Source organism: Gavialis gangeticus, unplaced genomic scaffold (assembly GCF_001723915.1).
Source record: "Gavialis gangeticus isolate Ggan-Ray unplaced genomic scaffold, GavGan_comp1, whole genome shotgun sequence".
Classification (NCBI taxonomy): domain Eukaryota; kingdom Metazoa; phylum Chordata; order Crocodylia; family Gavialidae; genus Gavialis; species Gavialis gangeticus.
Genome location: NW_017729031.1, coordinates 107,129,596 through 107,145,302, shown reverse-complemented (window position 1 = coordinate 107,145,302; position 15,707 = coordinate 107,129,596). Strand labels below are relative to the sequence as shown.

Below are 15,707 nucleotides of genomic sequence, written 5' to 3'. Positions count from 1 at the left end.
CTGTACATGCTGTGTAGATTAAAGGAGCTATGTAACTTCTGTTTTAACTTGTAACTTGCGCATTAGGATTAAATAAAATGCGCAGGGTAGGTTTTTCAATCTCTGGATGTTAAAACATGCTTATTAGTGAAATGTGTTTTGCCTGCCTAGCAAGGTCTTTTTGTGTTGTGTGTATATATGGAACTGATTAGCCATTATTTCCTTGGGATTCTGAAGCTGCAGTGTAATGTTATGGATCAAGAGTCCTTTCTAGTTAGGATTTAACTACCTGTCTTTTATCTTCTCTGCAACTTTGTCCAACTGGACATGTATAGGTCCCTTAACTTGTTCCAGAAGAGAAATATTTGGAAAGTTTCTGGAAAACTGGACAGTTTGAGAGAGAGGGTCAAAGTTAGGGTCACTTCACTTGTGTTTCCTTATGTACAGCCTTCACATTTTATAATATAAAGTGTTTATGGGGAATCCTTAAATTTAGTAACTTTTATCAACTTAAATTACATGCCTATCAGAAAGCAGCATAACTTGCTTACTGTATAGCATAATATGGGTCTCTTGTAAGCTTATTGCATACATTATAACAAACGTTGCTCATATGTCTAATTTATGTGCGTAGACTAGTTAAGTGTGTAGCAGTTTTTCAGCCCTTTGTTCTACTTTGTAATTCAATTGTATTCTTTTTAACTGCTTTAATAATTGGCTCCAGAAGTAGCAAATGGAAAGCAATTGTCAAAGGTCTGCTATTAAAAGCCTGGAAAAGGACTGGAGCTAGTTGTTCAGGGCAGCAAATAGTACAGCATCTGACCCATCTTCCACTGCACAGTCAGACTGTTTTTCTGCCAGCACTTTGAGTTATCTTCAGAATTATATATGGAATATGGTGCAACATGTTTTCTGTGCCTAGTGTTAGCAAGAAGGCTTATTATTTTCCAGGTGATTTTAGTAAAGTTGTATGTAGAAGTTGCTGTTTTCATCTTATCCAGAGGTTACAGGGCATAGATGTCTGATCAGTTTATGCTTTAGAGAAAAACTGTTGCAAGTGTCTTTAGAAATCAGTGGTATAAGAAGGTGCATTTTGCTCCTGACAGCAAACTCTGCATCTCCTTGGGATGATCAGTGCTATTATGATCTCAAGTGGACAGTTTGCTTCCCATCTCTTTAGTGAAGTATGAAAAATGTATGACAAAATGTGATGCTTGCATTCTTTGCCTTGTTAGTGATTCCTCCCCTCCTTTTATTTTTTCCAATAGACTATGCAAGCTGCAAGATGTCCCACAGATGAATTGTCCTTAACTAACTGTGCTGTGGTGAATGAGAAGGACTTCCAGTCTGGCCAGTAAGTATCCACTATCACTCTTTTTTAAAAAGTCCCAGAGAGTGATGCTTTAGCCTGAACACTATCAGTAACAGTTATGAAATGGACTTGTACCCAGAATCTAGATGTGCAAGGACTTGATGAATAAGGATAGGCATCTCTGTTTTCAGAACAAGCATAGGTTTGGCTAGTTAGCACAGTCTTGCACTGAGGTTTAAAATGAGGGTGTGGATTTTTCCTAAATTTATCTTTAGACATAAGCAAAGAGAGTGCTTTTCAGTTTAGTATTGGTATGCAAAATATGGGATGAACTAGTCCTGTAGCCTAGTATCCAAGACAGGTGTTTTAGATTGCTGTACTGTTTTGTTTTGTTTTTTTTTCCTTAATGGAATTTCTGTCTGAGAGCAAATGCTGGCAGGGTTCCTTTCAGGTAAGCCTCCTGCTGCTGCTTCAACATCATAACTGATAAAGCTGTCTATTTAAGGCTTCTTTTTTTAACCATGACCACCTGCTGCTATTCTGAATATCTAGGAAAGGAGCAGCCTGAAAGGAGCACCCTACTTCTGTCTTATGCATAATTTTTTTTTTTGCTAGGGGGATATGGTCATCTGAAAACAGTACAAGCTGGAAACTCCTCTCAGCTCTCTGTATGATGACAGATAGGTCCTTAGGGATGCATTTTAAGTATTAAAAGGATTTTTCATCTTGCTGTGTGTGGGTCTGTGCATAGTGAAAATGTGTAGGATGGTGTTTTTTCACCTTTCTGTTTCAGAGGAAAAACACATTTTAAGGCTTTTCAGCTTCTGACCTGAGATCCATTTAACTCTTCCAACATGAGCTACCATGGAGAGCTCCTGTAACTCAGGGAGCTGTCCCAGCCCACCAGTTATGATCTATACCTGATCTGATAGAAGAGAGGAGGTGGCACTGGTAGGATGGCAAAATTCTTTCCCTCCTGAAGCTGAGCATCATTTTTGGCTCCTGCATTCCTCAGTGGTCTTTGGACATGGTTTTGAACAGTGTACTTGCAATGTAGTGTCCCAATTCAAATGAAGACATTTGACAAATCAACAATTAACTGTAAGGAATAGATATGTGACAAAGGCTTGAAGTAATTTTTTTTCAAGACTTTTTAAAAATAATTGGCCTGCTGCCTTTGAGAGAGTGTGTAAAGCAAGGGGGAGAGAACAGTTAATCATGTCACATGCTCAAATGTACACTTATCTTGGTAGTATAAAATTGAAGTCTCCTTTGTTGAAATTCAAAAGCCTTTTGCCTTGTGCTTAGAATATGAAACTAGACAATTCTGATTGCTTCTCTTAAGTTCTTGTACTTGTGTATAGGCATCCAAGTATAGTCTTGTACAGCAGATTCACCAAGAGAATCTGAACATGGTAAAATGGAAGGATTTCTGCCTGTCCTTGGGGAGAGTATATAGCCATTCAGGTTAGAAAGCTAGCTATTGTGTATAACAATAAGTGAGCCAGCATACTTTTGAAGCTGCTGTGTAGGAGGCTAGCTTGCTGTAGACACTGGCTTCTTTCCTCCTCCTTATGAATGTTTAAAATAGATTGGAGAAAAACACCCCCAAAGAGCAGTTAGTAATGGAGCAAAATGCAGTAGTAGAAGTGTAAATATCCAGCTAGACTTTCTGGTTAAAAAGTGTGCCCCTAAAGGAGTTAGATGGGGTTCCTATGAATTGCACTCTGGTTTGGGCGATGAAATCCTACATGTGTTCTTTTCTCTTGTGAATATTGCCCTTACCCTCTTTGCCTCAATTCCCTATCTGTAAAATGGGGGACTCACTACAAATAATACTTTAAGTGTTCAGATACTAAGATAAGTAAGGCCATGCAAGAGGCAGGTATTTGCCAATAGGTTGTTTGCATACATTGTACTTGCACAAATAAATAAGACTGGGTCATTTTCACAGTTATGTTAACCTTTCCTCAAAATGGATTTTTTATTAATAAGTGACATTTTTGCATGCTTAAAAATTAGCATCTTTGCTAACCTTTCCCAAATAAGGTAATGGAAGAACCTAAGTTCTAGACCTGTACGAGTCAACTGTCTTCATTATGGTACTGTGTAGATAAATTATATGCTGCATGTATGAAAGTACAGAGAATAGTGATTACAAATTAGTGTAATGTAATCATAAAAGTGCTGGGTGTGCTGCTATATAAATTTATCACTCAGCCTAACAGGTTTCCTTGTTTTCAAGAATTAAAGCTTGCATGGGAACCAGCACTGATTTGTTGTTAATAACTAGAAATTGCTCTTAAGCTATAAGCCTGGAATGCAGAAGAATTGTTACAATACTAGACCAGAGTCAAAGAGCATAATAACTTATCTGCAATGCAGAAAATCTGAGTGAACCCATCTCTTTTATCTGTAGTTCTGCCATAAAGCTGCATACGATCAGTTGACTGACTTGTTTTATAAATTAATGCTTTCCATATTATCTGGTCCTTGACTGACTAAAGAGAAGGTGTTAGCAGCAGCATATCCTGAAGTGGGCTGCATGCAACTTAATACCTTGTTAGGCAAAGAAGCCATGGCATGATTCTAAATCAGCAAGCTAGGGCACTCTAGGGTTCAACATGATCCTCTGAAGGGTGCTATGAGGTGTGAGGAGATAAGCAGATAAACTATGCAGGTAAACCAAGGTCAGGTTTTTCCCTGCCTGGACAATCCTACATCTCTTTAGTCCCTGTGTAAAGAGGTAAGTAGTGCAATGTATAAATTTAGTTTCTGAAATTGGGTGCCACTCAATTGACATGGAGGGGTGGTTCAAGTCCAAAAAGGCTGAGAACCACTGAGCTATGAAAAAAATCATTATATCTTAAATTTCTATAGTATGTTTAGATTCTCATTGATCCCAAAGCACTCTGGAAACAAACATGCATACAGAAAGTAGTCAGTCAACTCTGTGGTGCTGAGGACAGCAGCATGGTAAAGAAGTGTCTGGGCAGGGTATACTATATTTACACACCTACCATATGTGCACCTTTTCCCAAAAAATCAACCCCTCCAAAACTGGGGAAGCTGATTTTTGCCCAGAATAGAAGCACCCTGCTTTCATTCCTGCTGTACCAAACAGCAGTGGCAACATTTCTGTTCAGGTAACTGAAGGAGTCATGTGACTTAATGGCTCCCTGTTCTTCAGTTCACAGGTGTCAACAATTCTCTCTCCTCTTTAATCATCTTGATAATTTATCTGGGATCACATACTCCCCATGCCTTCCCCGGGGTGTGCACAGCAGCAGAAGCTGCCATACCCCCACCCCTCAACCAGATGAGCCACTCACAGCTCTGTCCCTGCTCTGCCCCTGCCCCTGCCCCAGCTCACTCCCTCCTTCAATGCAAGGGCCTCAATCTGCCCTTCCCATGCCCCTTTCCTCCATTCTCACCTCTTCCCCTGCAACAGACTTACCAGCCAGATGCAGCTCTCCATGCTGCCTGGCTGCATATCAGAATGGGATCAGTACTGGCCGATATGGCTCGCTAAAAATTGGCCACTAGTATTGGCCCAAAAAATCTCTTTTGGTGCATCCCTAGCTTTTCCCGCACTAGCTGATGCTAAATTCACATTTAGCATCTCCATTTGTGGGAATATACTGACTTGGGCTTTGAACTTGTATGAAAATTACTATTCATCATCTTTTCATCAGGCCAGAGTACTGGTGTTGAGCTGCCTGCATGTAAATACAAGGGGCCATGCTACCTCCATGCAAAGGTAGAACAGTTATTGGGCAAGTGGTGAAGAATCTAAACACTAAAACACTATCTTATGGAAGACCGATACGTTACTGGCACCAAAGATTCTGCTGCAAAGGTTCGCAACGAATCTTCTGTTTTCCAGAAGGGTTTGTATAACTTTTGTGAAGTACGAGGACTTAATCGTCACTAGCAAGGAGGTGTAAGGAATAAATTATATCATAGGCATCTGATAGAACACCAAATACAGCAGGGATTTTTTTCTAAGACCCCCCCATAGCCATCTTCAATATTTTATGTCAAACTTAATAACTGTCTTTTACTAGATGGTCCAATTTGGAAGTCAGTCTGTTCAATGAGCAAAAGTAGTTTGTAAAGTTAGTTAGCAATGTACATCTAAGCTATTTGAATGGTTTAGTACAGAAGCAAAATAGGCCATTTTTTTCTAACATGTTTAATAATGATTGCACTGCTTAATGTCTGACAGAGGTTTGATCGTTTGATAATAGTGTGCACACGTTTCCTGCTAAGCTGCAGCTAGTGTACTCTGGTAAGTTAAGAGGTCATAGTGCTCATTCTTTACTGCTGGATATGTGGAGAGTTCATGGATTATCAGTCCCACTTTTTGCCATTTAGCTATATTGCTGCTTGGGGGTACCTGGCAGAAATCAATCTTTGAAAGCAGGTGCTCACCAGCAGCAGTGGTGTTGTCTCTAAATTGGGTCACGTAAAAACTTTTTGCAACTGTGCCTTTGAGAATGGCTAATTCATTTGGTGACTTAGGAACACATTCTGTGTGGTATCCACAAACTATGAGGCCACCTCTTGTAGGCAGGAGCATAGTGCCATTACAGCCACTGTAGTTTTCAGGCATTCATTTAAGTTGAACAGTTATCATAGAAAGTTAGGGTTTGAAGAGACCTCATGAGGTCATCTAGTCCAGCCTCCTGCTCAAAGCAAGACCATCCCCACTATGTCGTCCTAGCCAAAGCTTTGTATAGGCAGGTTTTGAAAACATCCGAAGATGGAGCTTGCACCACCTCTGAGTAATGTGTTCCAGTGTTTTACTAGTGAGAAAATTCTTCCTAATATCTAACTTAAACTTCCCTTGCTACAACTTGAGACTGTTTCTCCTTGTTCTGTCATCTCTTACCACTGATAACAGTCTAGCTCCATCCTCTTTCAAATCCCCCTTCAGGTAGTTCAAAGCTGCTGTTAAATCCCCTCTCAGTCCTCCCTTCTCTAGACTAAATAAGCCCAGTTCCCTCGGCCTCTTTTCGTAAGTCATATGCCCCAGCCCCCTCACCATTTTTGTTACTCTTTGCTGGACACACTCCAACTTATCCATATCCTTTCTGTAATGGGGCCCCCAAAACTGGATGCGTACTCCAGATGTAGCTTTACCAGTTCCAAATAGAGGGGAACAATCACTTCCTTCAGTTGGCTGGCACCGCTTTTACGAACTCAACCTATGCCGTTAGACTTCTTTACAGCAAGGGCACACTGTTGGCTCATATTCAGCTTGTCCATTGTAACCCCCAGATGCTTTTCTGCAGACCTGCTGTTTAGCCAGTTGTTCCCCAGCCTGTACTGGTACATGGGATTGTTCCATCCTAAGTGCAGGACTTTTCACTTGTCCTTGTTGAACCTCATGAGAGTTCTTTTGGCCCAATCCTCCAATTTGTCTATGTTACTCTACATCTTAGCTCTACCCTCCAGCATATCTATTACTTCCCCCAGCTTGGTGTCATCTGCAAACTTATTGAGGGTTCACTCAATGCCATCTTCCTGGTCATTAATGAAGATGGTGAACAAAGCTGGCCCCAGAACTGACCCCTAGGGTACTCCACTTGATACCAGCTGCCAACTAGGCATCAAGCCATTGATTACTACTCTAAGCCAGATGCTCCAGCCAGTTTTTTATCTACCTTACAGTCCATTTATCCAGCCCATACTCCCTTAGCTTGCCTGCGAGAATGTCATGGGAGACCGTATCAAAAGCCTTGCTAAAATCAAGGTACACCACATCCACCAGTCACTCCACATCCAGTCATCTCATAGAAGGCAGTCAAACTGGTCAGGCATGACTTGCCCCTGGTGAATCCATGCTGACTGTTCCTAATCACCTTTTTCTTCTCCAGGTGCTTAGAAATGTATTCTGTGAGGATCTGTGCCATGAATTTTCCAGGAACTGAGGTGAAGCTGACTGGTCTGTAGTTCCCTTGATCCTCCTTTTTCCCTTTCTTAAGTATGGGTACTGTTTGCCCTTTTCCTGATTGCCATGAGTTCTCAAAGATGATGGCCAGTGGCTGTTAGCAAATAAAACCTAGGATTCCGGACTGGCTCAGGGATTGACGTGACACCTTGTTTGAGTGACAGAAAGGCTTTATTTTACTACAAGTATTCAAAATCAAGTCAAGTGAGCCCAAACCAAATTAAAGTCCAGTCATTAGCTGTAAGATGATGATTTCTCACCAAACAGGCAACAAAGAAGCCATCTGTTTCTCTTCAACTTCTCGAGTAAGTCGGACACATCAGCACCTGGTGTCAGACTGATTTCTCACTCTTGAAGTGCACGTGCTGTTTGTTGTTTTACTGCCTTTTTATACCCTTAGTTTAGCATCTTCAAAGCATTCTTTTTGTTGTGTAAATCAGGAGAGAGTCCCAAGCAGTAATTGACAGGAAAAACCTGCTCATTACTGGTTATCAGAAATTTCTAATTTGAATGAGTTACCTTCTTCAGTGACAAGAGGTTTTCCAGTTTGGAACATATTAAGAAACTGATTAACAACCAGGAAAAACATACATATCCTTGGACTAAATCAGGAGGAGACATCTATCACATGGAGAATGTCTCTTCCTACACATAAACACAACTTAATCGCAAAAGAAATATTTACCATACTAATTAATCAAGGATAGACATTTCATGTGGTTACACACCAGACAACTGTGAGCCTGCCTGAAATCATTCTGAATATAGCAAGATAAACTGGAAGAGATGCTTCATTATTCCTTCTCAGATGGCCTAGCCATGAACTCATCCTCTTGCATTATGCAGTTAGCATCAGTGTTCTGTATTTTAACTTTTGTGTTAAAGCCCAGCCTAAGCTTAGCATGAGTTTCAGAGTCATCAGTGGCTCTGCAGTCATACCAGCCAACTCCCTCAGCACCCTTGGCTGCAACCCAGCTGGCCCCATGGAGTTGTACACATCCAGCTTTTCTAGGTAGTCCCTGACCTGTTCTTTCACCACTGAGGGCTTCTCCCTACAAACTGTGCTGCCTAGTGCAGTAGATCTCAAGATCTTTGTTGAAAACCATGCTGTTAAGCTTTATTGAAGTTGAAATGATATTGGAAGGTCACAGTGCTAGGTTTGATAGTAGCATTTATGCCAGCTGGGCGATGTCTATAAATTCAGTTGGCCCTGGGTATGACCATAAGCTGCACGCAACTGGAGGGCCTGGTGGCAACATGGTGGAGCTACTCATGGTGGTGTAGCTCTTATAAAATACCACAATATTGCAACCCAGAATAAAGCAAGTATAGGGTGCCTCAAAACCCTAGTCCCCACTACCTTGTGAGTGTTCCTGGATTGGAGAAAGGCTAAGGGACGTCACACTGACAAATGTGCCCTTGCTGAGGCATTAGGCAGTCAGCAGCAGTTCTTATTTGTTGGTCTCTGGCAGAAGCTACAACCACTGAGGCACTGAATGTCTGGACTCAGTCTAGCCTTTGGATTCTCAGTGGCCTAAAGCAATGGTTCTCAACCTTTTTTGTACCAAGCATTACCAGATTTGCTCATCACTTTGGGTGCGTTCATTTATTAGGAGTGTGTTTCTGGGGTCTCTGTAATTCTATCAATGTGCTGCTTGTGTTACTTGTGTTTTTTATATGAAGCTGTATCTCTCCCTTCTGCAAGTCCTCACCCCCAATGGAGCTATCTTGCAGGACTCGGTTTCAGTGGGGCTGGGTTCCTCCAGCCACCAGATCGGTCATTCGTGCATACACACACACACACAGATTAACGTGACATGCCTGACCCAGTCAGGTTGATTAGCATGTACAGGCTGGCACCTTCATATGCCAGGAATCATTTCATCAGGGCAACAATAAAATGCAGTCAGATACAAGCACACAAGTGAACAAAATACCTCTGAATCAGGCTGGGGTCTAGCTGACACTCTCATGGGTCAGCATTCAGTTCATTAGAGCACGTCTAAGCCAAACTGGGTCAATCAGCCTATACAAGCTGATCCCCTTATGCGTCTCAAACTCAGCATGTCCCAATCTTTTGCCGTAACTGTCCTAGTAATGGTAGCCTCTTGGTGAGCGGACCCCGCAGTATTTTTGGGCTTTACAGGGATCTTTGGCTTAGGTGAAAGAAGTGTTGCTGCAGAGCAAGTGGGAAAGGTGAAGTAGAGAAGGAAAAATACATCTGGTTACCACCTGTTTGACTATAAAATTTATTGCTAAGTATATAGAATTTATGATGGTACTAGTAATAATAGCCATGCAAGGAAAAACAAACAAAAACAATTACAATATTACCCTGGTTCAGTTGAGTATTTGGGGAAACCTAGCTCAAACTTAGCTTTCTGAACCTGAATTTTATTAGCTATGCTCTAGAGAGAAAGAGAGAGAGAAAGAGAGCAAGAGCTGGGATCAAACCATTCCAAGGTACTTGGGTGGTTTGTTGACAGGCAAAGGTTCCTAGCATGATCGTTGAATGTTAAACAGGTGACCAGAAGAGAGAGACTATCTGTTTATCGCAGCTTCTCGAGAACAACAGTGGATGGTGCCAGAGAGATTTCTTCCTTTTGAAGCACACTGTGTGCTGTTTTACAGCTTTCTTATACCCTTAGTCCAGCCTCTTCAAAGCATTCTTTTAACTGTGTAAATCAAGAGGGTCCCAAGCTGTAATTGACAGGGAAAATTCTGTTTATATAAACAGTTTCAATTTAAATGAATTAACCCCTTGCCACTGAAAAAGGTATCTGGTTTGAAACATCTCAAGAAACTGATTAACAACCAGGAAAAACATAAAGTTTTAAGGAGTAACCAGATGCTTAGAAGCCATCTTGAAATTATTATGAATATAGAAAGTAAACTGGAAGGGATACCACATTATTTATTCTCAGATGGCCTAGCTATGCTTGCACTGTGAAGTCAGCATCAGTGTTTTGTATTTTACCTGTTATGAATAAACCTCAGCTTAGCATGACTTTCAGATCTTACTGTAGTCTTTTACTGGTGCCTTGATTTGGTCTGTTTTCTAAAACAGTTAAATCCCAAGGGCACATGGAACATACTTAAGGGGACTGATTACTTGGAGTGTTCATAAACTTTGTGGGGAGGCCTTCCACCAGTCATCCTGGGAAATGTAGGAAATTGTGGTCAGGGTTCCAACGGGCTGGATGTTGTGATGAACCCTTAACCATTGTTCAAACGTTGCCCAGACCCCCTCTGATTCGGTCTCTTGCCTTGGCATTCACTAACCTGGCAACTGAATTTTAGTAAATCAAGTTTTAAATAGGCCTCTCATACTGGGATGGGAGAACGTATGGCCCAAGATGCCTATTAAGCTTTTCTTCTGCTTAGCTCTGGTTAGGTGAGGTGTGGGGGAAGCAAAAGTCCTCTGTAAGTCCAGCAAGCTGGGTGCCAGGGTTCCCTCAGGAACACAGAGCTGACAGATAACACAGGACCCATTTGTAAACATCAATGGCCAGTCCCAGCTCAGTTGTGTTCATGCCCCACACTCCTGACCTGCTGCCCCCAGGTTCCAGCCTCCCAGTGTGTGGGGCGGGGGCGTGTGGGGCTTAGGGGAGATGGGCAAGCACTCCCTTGCGGGCTGGAACTCTGCCAGCCTACAAGGGAAGAGCCAGAGTTGCAACATTTTTCTTCTTTAGGATAATCCACTTTTAAAGTTTGTTTGCGACCCTTTCATGTATTCTTGCAACCCATGTGTTGGGAAGCACTGGTCTAGAGTGGGGATGGTTGGTCTTGGGCAGCCTCCACTCCTCCATACTCTTGCCTGGGCGTATGCGTCAAAGGTTTTGGTATGATGGCTGCAAGACTCTCTACAAGTGGGTTCATCAGGCACCTGACTAGACCTTTTACACATATACACCATGATCTAGAGGAGCAGTGGTTGCCTCCACTATGAAGTTTGTATTGCATCCAGCCCAGCTCTGGGTTGCTGAAGGTCACACCCTATTCAACTTGAGTAGTTTTAGACCCGCTTTGAGTGCTTACCTCTCATCATACATTGCGCAGGGAGCTGAAGTATAGGGTCATGACTTGCCCCTGAGGAACAGGTGCCCCATAGTTATATTAAATGCTGCAGTTCCTGAAATTACCTTTTTTTAAAGGTCTTATTAAATTATGCATGATGCATAAAAAAAGACACAGCATGTGAAAGGTTAGTGAAAAATTTACTCTGAAAAACATGTTGTCGTGAAATAAATGATATTGGAAAAGTTTGCCCGTGTGTGCGGCTGATCACCCTCCAAACTGATGACAAAACCATAGTGCTCTATGAAATGGTCAGGAAGGATCTGCAAAAAGCAGGGGGGAGTTGTCTGCTTTGTGGTTTTTTTCCAGTGAACACTTTGCTCCCTGTAACATATTCATTGAGAGCTGCAGGCTAATGTGCCTGCAGGCTACTGCTGTCTCATTTTAACTGCTTGTTTATGTCCATTTTGTTTTACCTGTTGCCTTTGAAACCCTTTAGCACAACCGTGTCTCAGGAAATCCACAGATACACATTTCTTCCAGTGACAGGGATAGCATAATATGATGGTGCCCCCACAGCATGTCATTTTCTCAGTATTGTTGCCAATGACCTAGTAAACACTTACACTGTTATGATGACTTTTGTTGTGGAATTTTATCTCCTCAGATTTAGTATATAAGCAATGTACAGCAAAGACTTGGGGACCAGTCATGGTCTATTCCTCCCATTTCAGTCGTGCGTTCAGTCGCAGTAGAAATGTCAAATACTGTTCTGCAAATGTTCAGTGTATTTTGAATGGAAGAAGTCTAAAGTAAATTATTTATTTGGATATCAGTGAATATTAGTGCACAGATGTGTTTAAAGGTTTGAATTGCAAAACTGACTTTATTTGGGTTTGGGCATGTCTGGATCTAGGGTTTTAGGTCAGACCTAACTCTTGTGGTAATTGGCAGGGTGAGGGTGGGGTGTTTAAACCGAAGGGATGCCTTTTGGTGCATGTGGATAAGGTTCTATATCCATGTGACACTTCATTAAAGACATTAATGCCATTAAATTAAATTAACTACACTATGTAATTAAAGAATTTTTTGCAAAAATCTAGTTGGTCTAATAAAAGATATCATCTCTCCCATGAGTTCTGATTTCTTAACTCCACTAAGACTCTTTACAAGCATCTGCCTATTTACAAAACCCTTCATTTTTTTCCCATTGTAGCATTAGAATGTAATTATTCTTATACCTGAATGCTAAAGCTATGTATGGTGCTTTATATATTGAAGTAAAATGCTGATTTCTCTCTTTTAGACATGTAATCGTGAGGACTTCTCCAAATCACCGATATGTGTTCACACTGAAAACTCATTCATCTGTTGTTCCAGGGAGCATTGCATTCAGCTTGCCCCAGGTATTATGTGGTTTCACTTATTAATTACTAGGGAACAAGCAAAATGAGTTTTAAATGTGAGGAGACACTTCTATAATGTCCGATTGTTCAAGTTAACAATTCCAATAAGAAAGGAAATATCTGTGCAGACAGAGCTTAGTTAGGATTTTAGGGAAGACTCTTGAGAAAATCAATAAATCTCCCATTAGTTCTTCACTACTTATTTTCTCTTTTTTGAGATATAATTAAAATAGAAACATAATGAATAATAACAGTAATTTGCTTCAGTTTAATTTTTTAAAAGTAGGTTATTGACTTCTCAGCACTTTGTTTAGTCACTTTCTGTGTTTTGACAGTGAGGTAAGAGTTATTTCTGTGGGTCTTTTAGATAGCAACATGAAGAAGGTTGGACTTGATGAGAGTTGTCCTCAATAGCCATTGCAGCTATTTTGTTGGGGTTGACCATTGATTTTGAAGTAGATGGATGTAATATTTTTCAAACAAAGACATCAGAGAAAGGAAAATGATAATTTCAAATATTTTTGTCACTATTGCTTTTTTTTTTTGTTTCCTTTTCATTGTCAGTATTTTGTTATATCTTATTGCAGCTGCTTTACTATTCAATCTATGCTGAAGTGCCTATGTTTCCTAACAGCTCCAGTGAGGAAGTGAGCTGTTCTTATGTGCAAATAGCTGTAGTTCTGGTAAATAGCCGTCTGTCTAAAGTTTTTATTTATTTATTTATTTATTTATTTTTACAGCGAAAATGGGCTGGACTCTCCATTGGACAAGATATAGATGGTAGGTCAAACACCTCAATGTAAAATTAACACATACTGATCAAAAACAACTCTTTCATTGTTTCCAAACTAAAGTGAAACTGGGCTGGAATTGTCAGCCCTTCTGTTGTCTGATTGAAAGTAACTTTGCTTCCTGCCAGGCTGAAGTGTTGATCTTATGGCTGTGGACTTCTAATATCTAGCTGTCATGAGATTTGGATGAATTTTCTTTCCACATGCCAGTATGGTGTGATAGAAGATGAGTACAGCAAATCCATGTAATAATCTGCTGTTTGTTTTACTTGGGTTTCTTTAGGCCTATGATTTTTAACCAGGGTGCTGAAGCCATACAATGTTCACAGTGTTAAGTGTACAAACATAATTCACAGGATAAACCAAGGGACTGTAACAGGAATGCATAGTGTTAAAACCATTCTGACCTGCCATGGTCTTCCCAAGTTCTTTGTAATAGAAGAATTGCTCTGTTATTTTTCTGTATTTAAAAAAAAAAAAAAAAATGAATGTGATCTAAGAGCTAGCATTTTCTGAGGGCTGACTTGAATCTGAAAAGGTTGAGAACCACTGGGCATTTATACACATTCTTGTTTTCCAACGGTGTGTTAGCTGATGCTAAATTCACATTTAGCATCTCCATTTGTGGGAATATACTGACTTGGGCTTTGAACTTGTATGCAAATTACTATTCATCATCTTTTCATCAGGGCAAAGTACCAGTGTTGAATTGCTTGCATATAAATACAAGGGGCCATGCTACCTCCATGTAAAGGTAGAATGGTTATTGGGCAAGTGGTGATGAATCTAAACACTAAAACACTATCTTATGGAAGACCGATACATTCCTTCTCTATCCCGCCTGTAAAGCCTGTAGCCTCTAATGCTAACTGCCCAGTCATGGGTTGAATCCCACCAGGTTTCTGTAAGCCCTATTACATCTGGGTCTGAATGAGCTATTCTGAGGGCGAGTTCCTCCTGTTATTCCCCATACTACGAGCATTGGTATATAGGCATTTAAGGCCTTGCCTTGCTGTGTGTGCCACCCCCCAATTTGGGAGACTCTTTGGACCCCTGTTTCTTACCTGGGCACTCCTTGCATTTGTCACCTGTCTTGCTTGGGTGGTGTCTTCTCATCTTCCTGCAGCCCCCTCCCCCGACGATGCTAGTTTAAAGCTCGCTGTATGAGATCAGCCAACTTGGAAGATACATTACTAGCACCAAAGATTCTGCTGCAAAGGTTCACAACGAATCTTCTGTTTTCCAGAAGGGTTTGTATAACTTTTGTGAAGTACAAGGACTTAATCATCACTAACAAGGAGGTGTAAGGAATAAATTATATCATAGCTGTCTTAATATGAGAAAGTGATCTTATACAGGAGAATACTGCTATTGGCTGTCAGGTTACTCATGCCTACCAGCATGTAGCTAAATCCCATGTTATGTGAAGGATCCTACTTTAAATCCCGTTCACCCATTCTCTGCCAATGTGCTCATCTAGTCTTTACTTTAAACTCTTGAGAGACATTAGAGGCTTGGCATTTGCTGCCACTTAGGATGGAGGTCTGAACTAATCCTTGTCTTTGCTTTTGTTCTTGCTTGTGGATGTGATAAGGCAAAGTTTTTGTGGAGCAAAAATTTGAAGAATTGAAGTTAGAGGAACAGTTAATCCATGTTTTTGGTGCTTTTGTGACTATTAACAGTAGTAGAAGTCAGTTTTCAAATACAGGCTAACTTAACGAACAAGACTGAGGAGTTCCTTAGTTGCTCCTCTCTGGGAATTACATACAAGTTAGTACTGATTATTGTCTTTCAATTCAGCTGTGCTACTATGTGTGTCTAGCCGCTCTACCCCTATGGGTCTCCTGCTTGTGTTTAACTGAAGCTGTTGTGCTGAGATGCTGTGTTTCTATGTCTCTGTCTCTTTTCTCTCTTCTAATACAAACCTCCTTTGTATAATGTCTCTGGCCTCCTTTTTCTCTCGGTCTGTTTTTCCTTCATCTGCCTCTTGCTGTCGTCTTTTTCCTCTCCTGTCTTCTCTTGTTTTAATACTTAGTGTTAACATCAGCTGTGGTGTCAACACTGGAAGCACTAGCAATGATTGCTATCAAGTATTGGTTCCAATAATTACCAGCAACTCAGCATGCCATGCATGCTCTCTAAGGGAGATCAATTGTGCAATGTCAGATTGGGATTACACATTTGAGGTGTAGTCTTATATTGTATAGTGAACTTGGAAAATTAAGAAATAATAATAATTAAAAAAA

At 40.8% G+C, this 15,707-nt stretch overlaps 1 protein-coding gene across 1 annotated transcript in view; it reads left to right on the top strand.

Moving 5' to 3' along the window:
• The window catches only part of NSF (N-ethylmaleimide sensitive factor, vesicle fusing ATPase), a 145,540-nt gene that overhangs the window by 27,667 nt on the left and 102,166 nt on the right, over positions 1–15,707 (top strand). Inside the window, exons 2-4 of the mRNA XM_019523518.1 lie at positions 1,248–1,333; positions 12,571–12,670; positions 13,411–13,450. Coding sequence (XP_019379063.1) covers positions 1,248–1,333; positions 12,571–12,670; positions 13,411–13,450 — 226 coding nt within the window. The remainder of the gene's footprint in view (positions 1–1,247; positions 1,334–12,570; positions 12,671–13,410; positions 13,451–15,707) is intronic.